At 45.2% G+C, this 20,307-nt stretch overlaps 1 protein-coding gene across 3 annotated transcripts in view; it reads right to left on the reverse strand.

Moving 5' to 3' along the window:
* Positions 1-10,706, reverse strand: part of CC2D2A (coiled-coil and C2 domain containing 2A) — an 83,818-nt gene extending 73,112 nt beyond the window's left edge. For 2 of the 3 annotated variants that reach the window (XM_084798665.1, XM_084798663.1), the window contains exons 1-3: positions 10,539-10,706; positions 3,972-4,032; positions 1,420-1,503 (exon numbers count right to left, since the gene is read on the reverse strand). In XM_084798665.1, coding sequence (XP_084654791.1) covers positions 1,420-1,503; positions 3,972-4,010 — 123 coding nt within the window. In that variant the 5' untranslated portion in view covers positions 4,011-4,032; positions 10,539-10,706. Of the gene's footprint in view, positions 1-294; positions 396-1,419; positions 1,504-3,971; positions 4,033-10,538 lie in introns of those variants that run through there. The other variant, XM_084798664.1, reaches the window with a different exon arrangement.
* Positions 10,707-20,307: the final 9,601 nt, after the last annotated feature.

Genomic DNA, 20,307 nt, shown 5'->3' on the forward strand with positions numbered 1-20,307 from the left:
ATGGCTGCATTCAGCCTGCAGGAAAGATAGAAGGAACTTTTTTTCTCCGTTTCCTGGGGGAAGCATGCAGAGTTCTGAAGAGCTGCCTGAGAGGTTTCCGTTTCTGACTCTCCCAGTTGTCTCTCCCTCTCCTCCTCTCCTCGCTGCCCTCTCACGTGACTACTAGCTCAAGATGGCGCTCCCTTTCCCTCCCTCCTAGGCTGGCACAATGCTTACTCCAGGCGAGTCTATCGCAGCCCCTTCGTTGCCTTTCTTCTCTAGGACAAGAGCTTCTTACCGAGGGGACGGAGTTACCTGGCAGGGATGCTTCCAGCGGAGAAGGGAACTCCCGCAGAGAGGTGGGGGCGGGAGGGCTGCAGGCTGGGCAGACAGGAGTTAACCTCAGCCAGAAGAGACTTTCAGGGAATTTGGGACTTGGGGTAGGAGAAAGAGGGAATCTTGTAAGCTTTGTAATCCTGCACTGCCATCTACCGCCCACCATAGTCTATAGCCATCAATGGCAGCAGTCAGACCAGCTGCTTGCTTGCTTCTCCTGTCTCTGAAGAGATAGGATAAAACATATACGAAGAAAGAAAGAAAAGCAAAGCTCTTAATACGGGTCATAGCTTTATTCTTAGTGTCATCTCTCTATAAAGCTCTAATTAGTCCATACACCTGCATTCCTGACTCGCAGTTTCCAGGAGTAAGCCAGGAGTTGGTACCTACAGCAGGGATCTTTCCTGTGTTCATATTCTAGTTAAGTTTCCATTGCTGTGACCAGAAACAACTTGAAGAGGAAAGGGCTTGTTTCATCTTGCAATTCAAGGTAACATATCATCACGGAGGGGAGTTGTTGGGGGCCATGCAGGAGAGAACTTCGCGTTCTGAGGACTTCATGCTGTTGTGGAGCATAGCTCCGCTTGCTACCCTTGAGGTCCTCAGAATCTTGGGGTTATGCCTCGCTGAGTCATGCCCATTGTGGGTATGCTAACAGGTGAGCCATAGTCCATGAGTTCTAGAGCTGTTGGGGAATGGGCCTCAACAGGAAGTCAGGTCAGGAATTTAATGTAGGAACCCAAAGGTAGGAACTGACGCAGAGCCCATGGAGGGACACTGCTTACTAGATTGCTGCCAGCCTCATGCTCACCTACCTTTCTATACTGCCCATGCCTACCTACCTAGGGATGACCCACTGACAGTGGGCCAGACCATTCTACATCTATTATTAAACACAAAAAAAATGTGTCACAATATCTCACAGGCCAATTCCTAATTCCTTAGTTGAGGCTCCCTCTCCCCAACAGGGTCAAGCTGGCAGCAAATAGTAGCAATCACAGGTAGATTCTGGGTGGCTTCCCAGAGGTGCAGGCAGGCTGCCCATCAGCGATATGTATCAGTGATGCTTTGCACGGGCAGATACTGGTTCTCATCACTCCTTACCTTTTTCTTTCTCTGTTGTCTTTGGACCTTTGTATTCTTCTTCCGCCTTCCTGCCTCTGCATCCACATCATCTCCAGTGAACTCCTTTGTCAAAACACAAAGCGAAGAGACTCTTGAGGTATTAAGGTCCTCCCTCCCTGACGTTGGTACCCTCCACCATCTGCCACTGCAGGGTTGAGCAAAGTGGCCACAAAATCCAAGTGGCCACCCACCAGCCACTCTTCTCAAAATAGGCATCGCTCCAACTGAAGCATCGTGAGATGGTGTTAAAGCTCCCGTTGTTATTGTTACAAGTGCTCGTTCATGGGTTCAACATTTATTGAGCACTTACTGTGTACCAGGTCCTGGGGGTATAGGGTACATACAATGTGCTCCCCACTCTCTCATTCTAAGAAATGTGACTACCAAAGGAAGCTTCTTATCAAGGAAAGGGACGACGGAGAAGCGAGGACAGGCAGTAGTCTCATGTTTGAGATTTCATTTGCTGTTTCCCAGGCTGAGTAGCAGATAAGGAAAAAAGGAAACAACACTATAAGCTGAATTAGCCGATGAGTTTCAACTTACAGGGAATTTTGGCAGGTCTCTCTGGAAAGGGACAAGAGCAAACCTCACTTTCTTTTTTCACATTATTGATTATACATTTTATATCTAAGAGGTCAGAGTTAAAATCACTGAAGTGCTCAAACTTGAGTGTTTTTCTAGTTATGACGTTTTATGAATGGGGCTATCAGCACCTCTGAGTGAATGAGAAACTGCAAGGTGGCCAGATGTGGAGTACACATCTGTGATTCCCACACTCTGTAGCAGGAAGACCAGGACAGCCTGCGCTACACAGAAAGTTCAAGGACAGCCTGAGCTACAAAGTAAGACCATCTCAATCATAAATGAATAGACAGACAGAAACATCCGTTCTCTTACTGCCTCGCCAAATCCAGTGAGGCACAATTGGAACACAGTGTGTGGATGTTAGCGCTGTAAGGTTTCATAGAAACCGGGCACAGATGGCCGATCCACGCCCCCACTGTCCCTTCCTTCCTTCTTGGCTACAGGGGTGAGGGAAGACATGGAAGAGAAAGCTGAGATCCCAGCCAGAGGATGTGTGTGGCTTGGGTGTTTGGTTCTGTGATGAGCTCTGTCTGCCTAGAGTTCTGAGTAGAGGCCGCATCCTAACTCCTCTCCCAGACCTGCCAGAAAAGGACTGAGAGGCTGATAATGTCCAGGTGGGCAGGAATGGCTCAAAGTCTAATGCTTAGTTTTCTTTGGCTTTGAGCAAACCACTGAGAAATCTAGGCCATCGTTTGTTTTCTAGTAGTGTCCTAATCCTCAGTCAGCGGGGGAATTGTCCAGTAGGGGTGATGGGAGGGTGGAAGGCAAGCTCAGAGCCACAGAGCTTTCTTTGTGGATGGATCACCAGAAACTGGTTGTTAAATGAATCAACAACAGGCAGGGGTGTGTGCGGCTTCACAATCACGTGGCAACTTGCTTAAAGTTAATCTATGTGATTTTATAAAGGGTGCCTTCTGGGAGCTGGAGAGAGGGTCCAGTGGTTAAGAGCACTGGCTCCTTTTCTTGGGGACCCAGATTCAAACCCCATCACCTATATGGTTCTCACAACTCTTTGTAATTCCAGTTGCAGGGCACTTGACACCTTTATGTAGATATATGTACAAACAAAATATCAATGCACACAAAATAAAAATAAATAAAAAACGAGTCCATTCAGGCTTTGTTTCCTGTGGTCTGAAACCCAGGGGCCTTAATGCAAGGGGGAGTAAGGGTTTGGAGGGACACTCTGCCCTCGACTAAGTGGGTTGCAGGCTCCGCTGTAGGTGACTTCCCTTGTTTGAGTTCTTGTACAGCAGGAGTCAGTCCTGGCAAGACACAGCGGACAAGATTTCATTCATAACCTCCACTTGTCAGAAATGGTCACATTTGTTAGAATTGGTGATCTGAGAGCTGGAGGGCCCAGTATCAGACAGTGAGAGCTGCTGTGTGCTGGACGCATGAAATGGTGACACGGAACATTCAGGTAGAGGCAAGACTGCAGGGTACCTGCAGGGTCCAATAGCCCTCAGTGTCAGCCTCCTTCCCCACCAAAGGCAGATAAAGAACACTTGGACGGTGTGTTCTGGCATATGTTAAACTAAACTAACTTTGGCCCAGGGATGCCTCTGTACTTGGCAGATGTAACCAATGATAATTTAGTATGCAAATGAACTAAAATCTAACAAAAGTTATGTCTTGAGAGAATCCTAGCTGCTGTTTTCAGTCAACCACAGGCCAGCAAATGACCAAACCTGATCTTAAACAAGTTAACACCGAGCTGCAGTCCAGAAAGCCTTTGTAGGGCCTCACGTCTGTTTCCCACCATTAGTGTAGTTGCCACAATGCAGAGTACAGCTCCTCACAGCTCTTCTGGTTCTCAGAGTTGTCCGATTGTGGTGTTTGATTTTTCCGAGCACCACTTTTAACACTGGCAATAAAGGCCTGATGCTAGACTGAACTTGCTCACCCACAAAGGGCCCCAAGGGGGAAGGCAAGCAGTGACTTACCTCTGAAATTATTTTTATTTTTTCTTCCTTGGCATTCATCTTGTCTGTGCTGGATTCCCGACTGAGAAAGAACAAGGAAGAAGTCAGGCACAGTGAAATCAGCAGTGTCTCTTTTGTGCTGCTGATGGATACAGAAGCTTGTGCGCATGAGTTGTCCAGCAGCTCACCCCAAGTATTGCAGACCCCAGGAGTTGGGGGAGGGGGACGTATAAGAAGGAGGGAAGCTAGTACTGCATCGCCAGGACACCCTGGTGGTCAGATGGACCTTGGCTGGAAGTCAGAAGCCAAGGGACATTTCTGGTTTTCCACTTTTTCTGCCCACAGAGTCTTAATTTTAAATCTCATTCCGATGATCAGAGAGAGGTGAGACCAGAGAGGGTGTCAAATCTCCTCACTTCCTGCAACTCCCTCTGGGTCACAGCACTCCTCTGCTTTGACTTCCTAACATGCCTTGGTCTCTTATGGTCTCTTCTCTGTTTTCACTCAGCCCAACTCTCAGCTGTCAGGGCATCCTGTCACGCCCCTCCTCAAGACCATGATCCTGTAATCTCCCACCCCTTCCCTGGTGTCAGGACAGTCATGTTTTCCTGCTCTCAAAAATCACCTGTCTTTTCCTTACACACAACAAAATGCCCTCTCTCCACCTCACTTCTCCTTGTAGCTCTTGCTTGAGTTTTCAGTCTTTCACTTCTCCTTGTAGCTCTTGCTTGAGTTTTCAGTCTTTCTAGGAACACTTTTTAGGGAAACACTGCCCCCTTTCCTAATCTTTATTATTTTGGGTATGTTTCAGGGGATCTAGGACCTCTGAGCCTGCTCTTGCTGGGGTCTGTTAATGAGCCCGGCATTGCCGTGTCTGATGGTCAGTTCTCTTTCTCATGTGCTGAACCTCATCCGATGTGTCGTCCAAACACTTTCTTCACTTGGCTTCTGGAACAGTTCCTCTCTCCTGTTCTTGCCACTTGTGTCACTTGTGGACAGCCCCTTCTTTGGTACTTGTGCTGGTTCCTCATCTCCCCAGCACCAAATACTGCCATACTCTGAGGCTCCGCCCTGCCTTTTCTCACTCCCCTGTTGTCTAAATCTTGGGCCTGACATACTGTATGTACATGACGCTTACCCACATTAACAGCTGAGTCTAGACACTTCCTAAGAATGCTAGAGTCCAGTATGTGATTGTGTCATGAATACCTTCCCTTGGCCCTAAATGGAGCTCTTGGTCTTTGCCTACAAGCCTGTGCTGTGGACTTCCAGTTATACAAAACAAATCCATTCTACCTAGGACAGACTCTTGCAACCATCCTTAACTGTGATCATTCTCCTATGGTATAGCATATCTGTGACAATTTTATATGTCAACTTGACTCAATCAAGGAAGGATAGCAGGCTACCCAGATAAGACTTGATAGCTTATGATCATATAGAGGGGGAGGAGGAGGTCCCCCTCAGTCACAGTCATAGGGGAGGGGAATAGAGTGAAAGTGGGAATGAGGGAGGAACGGGAGGATACAAGGGATGGGATAACAATTGAGATGTAATCTGAATAAATTAATTAAATTTTAAAAAAGGAATACTTAAAAACCTGGGAGATTACTATTCAGTGTGTCTGAGAGTGTATTTCCAAATTCACACTTGTGTTTGAGTCTGAATGGAGTAGGTGGGGAAGAGCCACTTCCAAAATGAGGAGCACCATCTAATTATCCAAGATGCACAGAGAACAAATTCAAAAGGAGAATTAGCCTATCTCTCCACCCCTAAGAGCCAGGATGCTTCCATCTTCTGAAATCCAAGCTCTCTGGCCTTAGGACACCAGGACTCACAGCAGCCCCCTAGCTCCACCCTCCTCATCTCAGGCTTTTGGCTATAAACCTAGAATGACACCATTGGGTTCCCCTGGGTTAGAGGCCTTCAGATTGGGCTGCCCTGCACTACCTACAGGAAGGTCACCAGGCTGCAGACTGCTTAGTGTCAGCACCCCCCAGCAATCCTATCAGCTTTCTAGTCGTATCCAGGACTGCACCAGTCACACCACTGCTACTAATTAACATTGTGCTCAAGTCAAGCCCAACTGTCTCCTGCAGACTGCCCTGGGAGCCTCCTGGCTCTTTGCTTCCCACCTGGCTCAGCTACAGTGGTCTCTACAGGGAGGCAAGTGGAATGGTTGGAAATTTAAGTAGGACCATGACACTCCACCATTCACAGTCCACCGGTGCCTTTCCTTTGCCTTATGAGTCAAATCCAAAATCCTGTCAGAACCTTACAGCCCCCTTGTAGAGCTGTGCACTTGGACCCCCTGGCCTCAGGGCATTTGCACTTTCACTTTCCTTTACTTAGAGCTTTCTTTTAGAAGCTAGCCACTCTGTGTCTCTGTATATCTGTCTGTCTGTCTGTCTGTCTCTCTCTCTCTACACACATACACACACTATACAGCTCCTTTGGGTCTCTGGTAACACTTCACTTTCAGAGAGATCTTTCCTGTGAGTTTTTTATACAAGTTTCCCGTTGTGTTTTGAACTCTCCCAGGACTTTGTGAGCACCTTTCAATGACTTCTTTTTCAACAATACTTACCACCAATCTGCATTTGTAATTACATATCAGTGTTTGCCCATCACTGTTAGACTAGGGCTTCAAGAGAGCAGGAAGAGCACCTTGCGTGATGTTTATCCCCAGAGCCTTTGCCCATGCCACTCAGTAGACAGAGTTAGCATTCCGCTTCAGTCGGCCTACCTGTGATATCATTACTTACCTGCCACGGGGGCGTGGCCATGGCCAGAGCTATATAAAAGGACAGTCCTACCTCGCCCCGCCCCCTTATTCTTCCTCTCTCTCCCCGCTCTTCCTCTGTCTCTTTCACTCTCTGTCTCTCTCTCTCTCTGGGGTACCCCTCCCCCATTTCATTCTCTCCCCATGCTCACTTAATAAGCTTCATATAATATGATAACTGTTGCCTGGCATCTTATTCTCTTATCATCTTATTTTCTTATATTTTTAAGTCATAACAGACAGTGTGTGTGTATCTGTCAAATGCATGACTCAGTTGCTATTTGGAGCCATTTTCGTGGGCACATCCTAGAGGCCTTCAAAGCTAGCTGGGATGCTGTGAAGATTCACATGAGGAGAACTATTAGGTGCAGGCCTGACAAGCCTTAAGCCTCTTAAGGGAGCCAAATCTTAGCTGCACTGGGGTACTTAAGCAGCTCAGGTGTTCAAAGTTTGGCTGACCTTCCCAGGGAATTAACGTGGTAGTGAAAACAAGAGGTCTGCAAGCCAGTCGCCTTCCACAAAGGCGTCTCAGGGAGCTTAAGCAGGGGAAGGGAAAAGATAAAGCAGACTGGAGATAAAGAGTGTGTGTGTGTGTGTGTGTGTGTGTGTGTGTGTGTGTGTGTGTATGTGTGTGCATGTGTGTGTGTGTGTGTGTGTGTGTGTGTGTGTCTTCAGGGGGCAGGGTAGTGGAGGGGACAGAAACATACAGGCAGATGCCTGCAGACAGCAATGGCTCTGACAACCACATCCGGTCCTTCAGAACTGGAAATAAAGAATGTAAAGTGTTTTCGTAAGCAGAAAAAGAGACTCCATAAATTAAAACAAATCATATGCGGAAGAAAAAAGTAGAAGTGGAAAATGACAAATGTAATGGACTTGTTTGCTCTCTCCCCATTCTTTCCTGATCATTACCTTCGAATGAGTTTTGAAAGAAATCAAACGACACCAAAATTTATCTTTCCTACGAATGCTGCTGCTCCAAAAAGATGAATAAACACGAATCAGCTTTAATAGGCCCCTGTCATCAGCTTTTGCCTTGGCCACTTGTTAATACATTCTATGGCAATTTCAAAATAAAAGCCCTGGCTTTCTTCAACTGGAGCTTCACAGTCCCCCTACACATGCGTTCTACTCCTTCCCCATGACAGTTCTCAGGAGTATGTACGCCAACTCAGACCCAAGGAAACAAAGGGTTGAAAGCTTATGTGTGTGTTCGAGGTCACAGTTTTTCCACCTCACACTCAGAGTCTGACCTTTGCACTTGGTGGTTCCAAAGTTCTCCTTGGTTCCAGTTACCACACTCTTTGACACTTTAATCTTGCTGAAACAAGGTTACCATCACTATCCTATGCTATCTTTAGTGTGAAAATACTTATAACTGAAAGCCACAAATACTGTAGCAGTGAGGAAGGGCATGGGTGTCACCAGGCCAATAGTCTATTTTACACGGCACAGAAACCCAACACATTTAAACTCTTACCTGACCACATGGATTGTCTCTAAAGTTCACTCAGAGTCACATGCAGGACCCCTGTGATGACTCTGCAGGACGCAGAGAAGGACAGAGAGAAAGAGGTGCGCTGTATAAGCCACTTCTCAGCTGAAGCTGCTACCAAAGAATGGTGTATTAATTATACAAGGAAATTATGGTTTTAAAGAGTGAGGCCTTTGTTAAAAAAAAATTGGTCCTGCGAGCAAATTCCCCTCTTCTCACCAGCTGTGTGACTGTGAAACAACACTGTCAATTCTGTAAAACCAGCCATTCTTCCTACCTGAGGTGATGATGGTTTCTTGCAGGCTCCATACTGGAAAGATAGTAATAAGACGACTGTTGAAGACTAGGGGCTTGATATTGGTAGGTTTTATGGTTTTATTATTAAGACTGTTGCCAGAGTTAGGGTCAGAATCTGAGCCTTGGCCAACCTAATAAGATAGGCTTGGTCACCAGTCACCCAGTAGGCCAACAAAACAGAAAAACAATGGAAAAATCAGAGAAAGGAGATTTATTCAGTGTGGTGACTTTGGGAAGTGGAACAAATGGGTGAGTCCATATTCTGGGGTCCTGACATGAAAGTTTAGGTCTGAATAAAATGAGGGATACATAACTAAACAGTCTTGGTCAAGGTGTGGTCCTGCCCATCACTGACACGTCATCATCACTTTCTGCAAGGTGACTGACAAGCTGTCAGAACTGTCTTTCTTGGAGACATGTTGTCCCTCCAGTTGGTACCAGTATGCTGGTCTTTTCCTTCTCTCAACATGAGACACTGAAAAAATACAGTCCCTAGAGTCCACTGTTCTAATAATCTGATAGCTGAAGGGAGAGGCACACACGTCTCTTTAGAGTGTCTTTTTCCAACAAGGTTGGTCATGAGAAGAGGTCACAGTTGGGAGGGAAAGTGGGAGGAGACAGAGGAGGATCATAAGAAAAGCCTTAGGGTGCTGAGCTCCATATCTCTTACTCTCTTTAGTTTTTCTCTTCAACTCCGAAAGTCATAATCACATCTCTTCTCTCCCTCCAGCCAGACCCAGACCGCTTGCTTTTTTTTTTTTTGTCCGTTCTACAACCTCCCACACTCCCAGCCTTGCGCACACTCTCTCTCTTCAGAGACAAGAGGCTTTTCCTACACCTCTCATTCAAAGCTGGGGAATCTCGGGAGCTGGCACACTCTTTCTTGATGATTAATGATGTAACATCAAGTCATTCTAGCCACAGCTTCTAGAGTGCAAGGTTAGTGACATAGCTGTGTGTGGTCACTTAATCAGATGGATATGATACCTTTCGTTTGAAGGGTGCAGGTCAGTATAGACACTGGGCTTTGTGGTATTGGACCAGAGTTGCCCAGCAGTGCAGAAGGTCCTCCCTAGAAGGAGCCCCGCTGTGCACCAAGTTCTTTAGGCCTTTTGACAAATCTCTTTTGGCACTTATCTCACATGCTCTATTTATTTGTTTACACATCTGCTTTCCCAGCAAACTCCCAGCACTGGACCTGGTGTAAGTCATTTTGGTACACTCAAATCATCTGCTGCATTATTGGTGCTCAATAAAAACTTTAATGAATGACTCTGTAAGTGAACTCTAGGTCAACTATCTATCTCTAAATCAACATGTGTGTGTATATATGTATATAGATACATACATATATACAAAGACAATTATATTCATATGTCCTCTATCCATATACATTCTCCATCTCTATAAATCATACTGGCATTATACTTGTTTACAGAAATGTTTATATAAAGTGCACTAGCAGACATATTAAATCCCATTAGACCATTAGACTTTATAAGCTTTTCATAGCACCTCTTTGCAAAAATGAAAATGATCATTTTAACTGATGGCCACTAGATTTTTTCCCCCTAGGGCTTGGCAGCCCTCAGCCTTGTGATTCAAAGCTTTTTGTCCAATACCAAGAAAAGTAAAAGTTTGCACGCTCAGTACTTCCTGCCTCCTGCCAGGGGAACAGTTTAAATTAAAGGCCTGAAAGCAGCGTGCAGCTAGTGTTTAGCAGCACACTGGCCAGAGAAGACCGCACTAGGGGTCTGAACTCTGAACAGTTCGCTTTTCCCCTGCAAACCAGATACCAGACAGCAGCTGAAATCAAAGCTGTTGCTCCCTGCACTGCCCCTACTTTCCATTCAGAGAGTAAAACCCATAAACTAGACGGAACTCCCTGAAGTTGCAATGCACTCACTTCACTCTCGTGGCACCCAGGGAGGGGCTGACTTCCAAGCCAGAACTGAAAGGAAAGGAAAGCGGGACACTAGGGCCGCAGCCCTGGTTCCCTTAGAAACTGATTTACCTTAATCCACTCTACAAAACGCAGTGTGCAGATTCCACTTTCTGGAATGGAGGGGATAGATGAAAGACCAGTTGTGTCAAGCCAGAGAATCTTTTAGAAATGTACAAGGGGTGGGCTGGGGTAAAGGAAGCTGCTTCCTGTGAAGCTGCAGCCAAGTCTCAGGCCAAAAACACCAGCTTAGCAACCAGTTCCCAGGGATGGTCACTAGGCGGCTTTTTTTTTTCTTTTAAAGCGACAGTTTACTTTTAAGCCTTGGAATATGAGCTTGCTAGGCAAGCAGAGGAAAATACCCTGCTGAAGAGGGACAAAGTGAAAGCCATGCACCAGGCAGCTGGGTAGAGAGGGCACAGGCTCTCGTTGTGGTGCCCTGCCTCGTGTCACTGGATTGCACAGTAAAGGACAAGAACAAATACAATGACTTAGAAGCAGGACGGTGTTGTGTCGAGATGTCTTCACCAGCAGCAGTGAAGACCATGGAGGGCATCAGGGCTCCAGTGTGTGTTGTAAAAGGATGTTTGCTGGCTGTGCACAGAAGCTTGCATGCACAAGCCTAACCTGTTTATTCTATGAATCCTCACCGCACAGGACCCAGGAGGGATGCAAACATGATGACTAAAAAAAGGCAAGGACATAGAAGAAAACGCAGGCTAGGTAGAACAGCACGGAGCAGACCTTGAGCCTCAAGGCTCAAGCTCGGCCACAGATCACGCAAGTCCACAGACCAAGGCCTCCTAACCTCAGGCCTTGGTCCTCAGAAGGCTGCCATTTTGTTTCTTAGACAAGGCCTCTCACCGGAAGCTGGTGTTGGGTGAGTAGGCTAGGCTGCCTGGCCAGCAAACTCCAGATACTTGCTTGTCTTAGCGCCTCAGGCACTTGACAGAACACGGACCACCATGCCGAGCTTCAGCCACTTTCAAAATCAGATCATTATACTTATGTGATAAGCCCTTTTACCAATAGATGGATGTCCGAAGCTAGCTAATTGCTAGAGACAGTAAATGGCTCCTCAGAAATGTATAAATTCTCCTTGCTTACATACTATCTGACCCCAAGCTGGCGCCTCCAACCGTCTCTTTATCAATCTCATACACCAGGCAATGCCCTCCTGCTCTAAGTTGCTCTGGAGCCAGGCAGTTAGGGAGCACCTCTATGATCCAGAACACACTGAAATAATTCAAATTATTTAATTCTAAATCCATCAGATACTTACCCACTGCAGCCTTCCTTCCAGGGAAAATCTCAGTAAAGGGTCTTTTTTGGACCTTGTAGCTCACTGAGTAGCCAAAGAGTGTCAGCCATCAGCCTGTCTTTGCTTTCCTAGTGCTAGGATTACAGATGCCCAAAGCCACTTGGATTTTTATGTATGTGCCGGGGACCTGAAGTCAATATTTATTCAGGGCAAACATGGTATTGATTGAGTCATTTCCTCAGCCCAAGAAACAAATTTATATCTGTTATGATATTCTGCTATACAATTGCAAGATATGTTTTGTGCTTTGAAGGGTAACCTTTATACATAACAGTCATGTCTATGTCTGCATGTCTCACCATACCAGAGAACCCAGAGTTCACTTTTTAAACACATGTGTGTGCAGTGTACATATGAGTCAGCATGTTTGTGGTGTGTGTGTGTGTGTGTGTGTGTGTGTGTGTGTGTGTGTGTGTGATGGGGAGTAGGTAGTCAGAAGGAAATGATATACTCCCCATATAACATTGATATCTCCACTAACAATACCCAGAATCTGACATTATTTAGAGACAGTGTCTTTACAGAGTATGCTGACTAGTTCTAAGTCAACTAGACACAAGCAAGAGTCAGGGGAGTTTAGGGAACCTCAATTAAGAAAATGCCTCTGGAGGAGATCCGAGATGGTGGCTTGAAGTGTTAATAGTGGCTGGGTAGCAGAACTGCAGTGACTGTGCAGTGAGTGAGTGGCTGTGCTGCGGACTCCAACACACCAGCTTCGGTGCTTCCCATGTGAGAGGAAAGCCCATGGGTGCGGAGAATGAGTGGTTCTAGCCTTTGGCCACCAGACCAGAGATCCAGGGACACGGCTCCAGCCCTAGTCCATGGCTCTACCTGTCTCTCTGAGGAGAACATCCAGACCTAGGTAGTATATAGGATCTTGTTCTGAGATAGCAGGGCCCATCTCATACAATGTCTGGGCAGCTTGAGCTTAGAGCAAGCGAGAGAGTAATAGGGCTGCTGACTCCTGGAGTTCCCCTGGTGAGAGGGAGACTCCTGAGTTCCTGAGGAGACCCACTGGTCCTCAGGATCATACAGGCTAGACACCCCAACTCAAGCCCCCTGCCTGTGGGTTTAATTGGAATACATCCATCTGAGGAGAACTGTGGGGTATTCTCTGAGTTCCAGCAGCCAGTCTACAACCATATCCATCATCCCAAGAAGGGCTGCTCCAGGAATATCCAGCCTCCTGCGCAGGACTCTTCCTGCACCCCCAAGAAAGGCAGTGGGTACTAGGAACAATTAGCCAATGCTAGAGACAACCAGATGGCTAAAGGCCAGTATAAGAACACAATCAACAAAAGCCAAGGCAATATGGCACCAGCACCAAGTATTCCACTGCAAGCAGCCCTGGGTACCCTAACAACTGAAAGACAAGAGAATGACCTTAAATCTATGCTTTTGAAGATGATAGAGGCCTTTAAAGAGAAAATGAATAATTTAAAGAAATACAGGAAAATACAAACAAAAGGGTGAAGGAAATGAATAAAATAGTTCAAGACCTGAATATGGAAATAGAAGCAATAAAGAAAACACAAATTTAGGAAATCCTGGAGATGGAAAACTTGGGGAAGAAAATAGGAACTGCAGAGGTAAGATCACCAACTGACTACAAGAGATGGAAAAGAATCTCAGGTGTAGAAGATTCAGTTGAAGAAATGGATACATCTGTTAAAGAAAATCTTAAATCTAAAACATTCCTGACACAAAACATCTAAGAAATCAGGAACACTATGAAAAGATTAAACCTAAAAACTCTTGGAAACTGAACAACTCTCTACTCAATGACCACTGGATGAGGAAAGAAATAAAAAAGAAATTAAAGACTTCCTAAAATTTAAGGAAAATGAAGGCACAATATACTAAACTTATGGGATACAGTGAAAACAGTGTCCTAAGTTCATAGCACTTAGTGCTTTCATAAAGAAATTGGAGAGATCTCATTCTAACAATTTAACAGCACACCTGAAAGCTCTAGAAAAAAAAGAATCAAACACACCCAAGAGGAATAGAGGCAAGACACAATCAAACTCAGGGCTGAAATCAATAAATTAGAAACAGAGATGAGACTACAAAGATCAATGAAACCAAGATCTGGTTCTTTGAGAAAATCAACAAAATAGAAAAACCCTTAGCCAAACTAATTAAAAGGCAAAGAGACAATATCTAAATCAACAAAATCAGAAATGAAAAAAGGGACATAACAACAGATACTGAGGAAATCCAAAGAATCATTAGATCTTATTTCAAAAGCCTGAATGCCACGAAATTTGAAAATATAAATGAAATGGAGTATTTTCTTGATATATTCAATTTATCAAGTTGAATCAAGATCAGGTAAACAAGTTAAATAGTCCTATAACCCCTAACAAAATAGAACCAGTCATTAAAAGACTTCCTTGGGGGCAAGTCCAATCCTCATTTCAGGATATCTCCAAATTCTTCTTGTCATACTGCATTCACAGCAACTAGGAGCGTGGGGGGGGGGGGAAACGCACCATCACCCCTGTTCTTTCTCAGAGCCCCCAGTCTCTCTCCCAGTCTGGCTTTTATCTCCCTGGCAAAGACCACGCCCCCCTAAGAGCTGACAAACATCAGGTGCCCTCTCAGGAGGCAGATATCAGTGGTGGACAAACTGGAGCAGCCCCTATATCCCACACCTGGGATTAAAACAAATCCCAGCACTTGGGGAGACAGGGTCAGGTGGATCGCTGTGAGTTCAAGGCCAGGCTGGTCTACAAATCAAGTCCAGGACAGTCAAGGCTACATAGAGAAACACTGTTTGGAAAAAGTAAAAAAGAAAGAAAGAAAAACCAAAACCAAACCAAAGCAACCAAACAAAAAACATGTTTACATATAACCCCAAACTTCGACAACACTCAAGTGGATCAAAGACAGCAACATAAAACCAGATATGCTAAATGTATTAGAGAAGAAAGTGGGGATCAGCCTTTAACTCATTGTCAGAGGAGACAACTTCCTGAACAGAACACCAACAGCTCAGACTCTAAGATAAATAATTAAAAAAGGGACCTCATGAAACTGAAAAGCTTCTATAAGGCATAGGACACTGCTAATAGAACAAAATGACAGCCTACAGATTGGGAAAAAAAATCTTCCCCAGTTCTATATCTGAGAGAGGGCTAATATCCAATATATATAAGGAACTCAAGAAATTAAACACCAACAAAACAAATAATCCAATTAAAAAATGGAGTACAGAGCTAAACCTAGAGTTCTCGACAGAGGAATATCGAATGGCCAAAAGGCAGTTAAAGAAATGCTCAATGGACTTAGTCATCAGGGAAATGCAAGCTAAAACAACTGCGAGATTCCATCTTATACCCATCAGAATGGCTAAGATAAAAAACTCAAGTGACAGCATATGCTGATGAGGATGTGGAGAAAGGGAAACACTCCACCATTGCTGGTGAGAGTACCACCACTTTGGAAATGAATCTGGCACTTTCTTAGTAAGTTAGAAATAGTGCTACCTCAAGACCCAGCTATACTGCTTTTGGGCATATACCCAAAAGTGCTCCACCATACTGTAATGGCATTTGCTCAACCACATTCATAGTAGCTTTATTCATAACCACTAGAAGCTGGAAACAACCAAAGAATGGATAAAGAAACTGTGGTACATCTACACAATGGAAGACTACTCAGCTATTAAAAACAAGGAAATCATGAAATTTGCGGGCAAATGGATGACACTAGAAAGGATCATCCTGAATGGGGTAACCCAGCCCCAGAAAGACACACATAGTAGGTACTTACTTATAAGTGAATATTAGCCACAAGGTACAGAATAACCATACTATAATTTACAGACCCAAAGAAGCTAACTAACAAGGAGGGCTTAAGGATGGCCCTCCTTGAATCTCTCTCAGATGGGGAAACAGAATAGACAGCAGAAGTGGATGTAGAGGGGGAACTGGGCAGGAGAGGGTGTGGGGAGGGAAACAAGAGGTGGGGGCGGGGGTGGAGGTAGGGGTAATCTGATATGGGGAGTGTTGGGAGGGGAGGTGAACAGCTTGTAGAGAAAAGGGAAACTGAGGGCAGCAGCATCTTTGAGACAAGCTGGAGATTCCAGGGATTCCAGAGAGGATATGGGGGTATCTCTAGCTGAGCCTCCTAGCAGTAAGGACTGTGAAAACTGAGGAGGCCACCTTCTAGCCAGGCAGGCGGGAGGGAGGCACCAATCCACTTAGAAAACCTTCAGCCCAAAATTCACCCTGCCTACAAGATGTGCAGAAATAAAGATAGAGTAGAGACTGAAGGAATGTCCAACCAATGCCTGGCGCAACCTGAGACCCACCCATGGGAGAGAGCCAACCCCTGACACCATTAACAATATTATGCTTATAGACAAGAGTCTAGCATAACCATCCTCTGAGAGGCACCACTCAGCAGCTGATCCAACCTGATGCTGAGACTCATAGCCAAGCATTAGGGGAGCTTGGGGAGTCCTATGAAAGAGTGTGTGTGGTGGGGCAGGGGGTGATGACGATGGAAAGATCTAGAGAGGACAGGAACGCCACAAGAGGAGTAACAGAGCCAGCTAACTTAGACCCATGGGGGCTTGCAGAGATGGAAGCACCAACCAAGGAGCATGCAAGGGCTGGACCTGGGCCCCCTACACATGTGTAGCTGATGGTTTGATCTTCGTGGAGGTCCCTTAGTGAGCTGAGTGGATGATGTTTATGGCCTGGACTCTGTTGCCTGCTTTTGGTCACTTCCTCCTGGCAGGGCTGCATGGCCTGGCCTCAGTGGATGAAGATAAGCTCAGTCCTGATGAGACTTGATGTGCTGGGGGTGTGTTGGGGGGGGTCCTCTTTTCTGAGGAAAGGAGGAGGAGGGATTGGGAGGAGAGGAGGGAGGGGATGTGTTCAGGATGTAAAATGAGTATAGAAATTTTTAAAAAGATTAAAAAAAAAAAAAAAAGAAAAGAGAAAATGCCTCTGTAGGATCAGGCTGTAGGCAAGCCTATAGGTGGTCCCGGGCTCTATAAGAAAGAAGGTTAAGCAGGTCATGAAGAGCAAGCCTTCAAGAGTAAACAGCACCCTCCATGGCCTCTGCATCAGCTCCTGCCTCCAGGTTCCCGCCCTGCTTGAGTTGCTGTCCTCTGATGATGAACAGGGATATGGGAGTGCAAGCCAAATAAACCCTTTCTTCCCCAAGTTGGTTGGGTCATGGTGTTTTATCACAGCAATAGTAACCCCAACTAAGACATGGAAGCAGTGGAGTGAAAATGGAGTCATTAAGGTGGAACTTAATCCATGACAAATATGCTCCCATAAAAGAAGGATCAGGGCACAGATTTGTAACAGGAAGTGAATGACGAAACACAAGGAGATCACCCTGGAGCTCTCCAAAGCTACTCCACCAGCACTCTGGAGCTCCCCAAAGCTACTCCACCAGCACTCTGGAGCTCCCCAAAGCTACTCCACCAGCGCTCTGGAGCTCCCCAAAGCTACTCCACCAGCACAGAACAGACTCTTCTTCAGCTCTCAGGAGGAACTAACCCCGTCAATACCTGACTTTGGACCTGCCTATGGAATTGTGAGACAAGGAGTTGCCTATTGTGTCAAGCCACCTGCTATGTGACAGTTTGGTACAGGAGCCCTAATCAGATGCTAAGGAAGTGGAAAGAGAGTAGGGGGAGCAAAGCTGTAGGAAAACTTGGACATTTATTCGCGGAGGGGCTGGATTCTTAGACCATCTGGTATTCCTGGCAGCCAGACGAATATTTTCTACTCTCCCACCCCCTCTTCTGTTGCCTAGAAGTGAAATGATAAGGTTTAATTCGGGTGGAGGGAGCTATTATATCGACCCTTCCCAGCTCCCAAACAACGAGACAGAGATCTGTTAGATTTTTAAATACACTTTAGGCTCCATACCTGGACAGATACTGATCTATTCTAACCCCCTAAGCTGGTCTGGTTTGTTGATGTTAGTGTTTAAAACTCTATTTTATTTTCAGTATTTACTAACTCTGCCTCCCTTCTCCACCCTAATCCCTTCTGACACCCCCAACACAATGTATGAGAGAAATGTTAGTGGAGAGAGGGGTTGCAAACACCTTTACTTACCCTGGATGTTTAGGATTGATTGAAGCCCCCCCCTCTCTCTGAGTTTCCTATTTGTACCCCCCAAGAGTCCTCAGAATTAAACTAACTGCAACTGACAAAGACCACACCCTTCAAGAGGCAATTATCAGCTGATGGACAAACTAAAGCCCAAAGTAAAAATCCCACACTTGGGATTAAAACAAAAACATGTTTACACAACATAACTGAGCTTTTAAAGAAACCACAACGTCCGAACACACTGGCTACTTCCTAGCTGTGAACTCTGAGTTACTTGCCATATTGGTCCTGCCTGGGCTGCTTCTGCTTCCTTAGGGTCAGACCTCACGGCATGTCCTTTCTCTTCCTTTTCTTCTTTCTTCTCTCTTTACTTTGTGGTCCCTACCTGAGATTCCCAAGACTGGGAACAGAAGTTCAGAGGTAATTGGGGACCAATGTTTACACGATATTGATTGATGATCATGACAATGCCCACGTCTGGACTGCAACCAGGTTTTGGGGGGGCACAGAAACCAGCATCTGAAGATACGGTACACCAGACATTCCCCAACGGAAGAGACTGGCTGCTTCTTTATAGGGACAGTGAACCAGAAGGGGGTCTTGAGTTCCTGGTGCAGTAGATGTGTCTCAGGAAGGTCACTGGGTCCCTTCCCAAGCTTCTCAATAAGCATCTAAAAACATACCTCTGCTTTCCCTCAACCCCTCTCTGCCAGGGCTGAGTTGGAAAAAAAAATAAAAGGAAATGTATTTTTGGACAAACTGCACACTCTTAGGGAACGGGCCCTAGAAGTAGACATTTCTGCATCAGTCACAATCAAATCACCCAACCCCCAAACAACAAACAGTAAAACCCCAAACTAAACTGAGATGTCCCTAACTATAAATAAAGCATCACAAAAGACAACTCTAGAATCCCACCCAGGCAAAGAAATCTCCCACTTGTTTCAGTAGGGGAACATGCAAAAAGTGAAATAGAATTTATAGGAGGAATCATGTCAGGATGATGTGAAATGTCAGAAAAAGGTCAGACCAGTGTGAAAGAATCTTCCAAGTTGTAGGGACGATTAAGTTTGTAGAGACAACATAGATAGTTGTCTGTATCAGTGTGGTCTGCACATGGTGGGGGAAAGTACTCCCTGAGGAACATAAAGCCATTGACTTTCACCGTGTATTTGAACTGCCTGTTCTTTCCACCTGTATCTTTTAGGAATCTCCCAAATGACACATTTAAAAAATGGTCTCATGTTTGTATCTCTCCTAGGGAGCCAACAAAACCTTTTTTTTTTTTGGAGGGAAGGACAAACCTTCAAATAATAGCTCAATATGATGACAGACGATCTCTGCTTATAATACAAAATTAGAGAATGCATCCAGAAATTCTCCAGTCAGAGGAAAAAAAAAAAACCAGGACCATTAGACACAAAGAATTTCTGATAATTCAATGGTTAGATGGACAAAGTATAAAATTCAATAACCACATGTTTAAGAACAATAGGAGGATCTGAAAATATGAAAAGAGAGCAAGATGCCACAAAAATATAAGGCAGATTTGAAAAGGACAACATAGGGTTTTTTTTTAGGAATAAAAGTTGTGCATATTTTAAGAAGCAAAAATCATATGCAGGCTAAGATGATGCAGTTGAAGACAGAATTAATGATATGAAACAAAGATTTAAAGGATTAAAATCTAGCACAGAACACTAGGAAATAGGGAAGACTGAATAAATGAGCAAAAATCAGGGGTAGTCCTGGAAGAAGAGAAGATAGACGGAAGTTGAATGTTAAATCATTTTTTTGAGGCAGGGTTTCTCTGTGTAGTCTTGGTTGCCCTGGACTTTCTTTGTAGACCAGGCTGGCCTTGAACTCACAGCGATCTGCCTGCCTCTGCCTCCCAAGTGCTGAGATTAAAGGCGTGTGCCACCAATGCCCGGCTGAATGTTAAATTTTATCTCTGAAGGATCACAATCAACTTCCTGAACATTTCCATCTTCCAGTTTCCTTATATGTAAAATAGGATTGACAATTGTCTGGATCAGGATGATGGCTTACACCTAGAACACTGGCATCTGGGAGGGTGAGGAAGGAGGATTGCTGTATGTGTGTAGTCAGCCTGGCCCTCAACTATAGCAATTTCCTGGTCAGTCTGGACTACAAAAGTAAGACGAACCCAAAATCAAATGAACAAATAATCCAGCGGCTTTGGGAATATGTTCTCTAATGATCTGGCTTAATTCAAAGTCTCAGCCAGGTCATATTCCAAATGTTAACTAGCATCAGGAGTGATGCACTGTGCTTTCTAGTCATTTGTGTCTCTTCTTTGGAGAAGGCTGTACGTGAGTGTGTTGGTCACTGGTGGTGGATTGGTGGCTGCAGCTGAGGCGGACAGCATGGAGAATACCTTAGCAACTCAGGACTCTTCTTGGCTTGGGCT

Source organism: Acomys minous (assembly GCF_964271855.1).
Source record: "Acomys minous genome assembly, chromosome: 10".
Taxonomy (NCBI): domain Eukaryota; kingdom Metazoa; phylum Chordata; class Mammalia; order Rodentia; family Muridae; genus Acomys; species Acomys minous.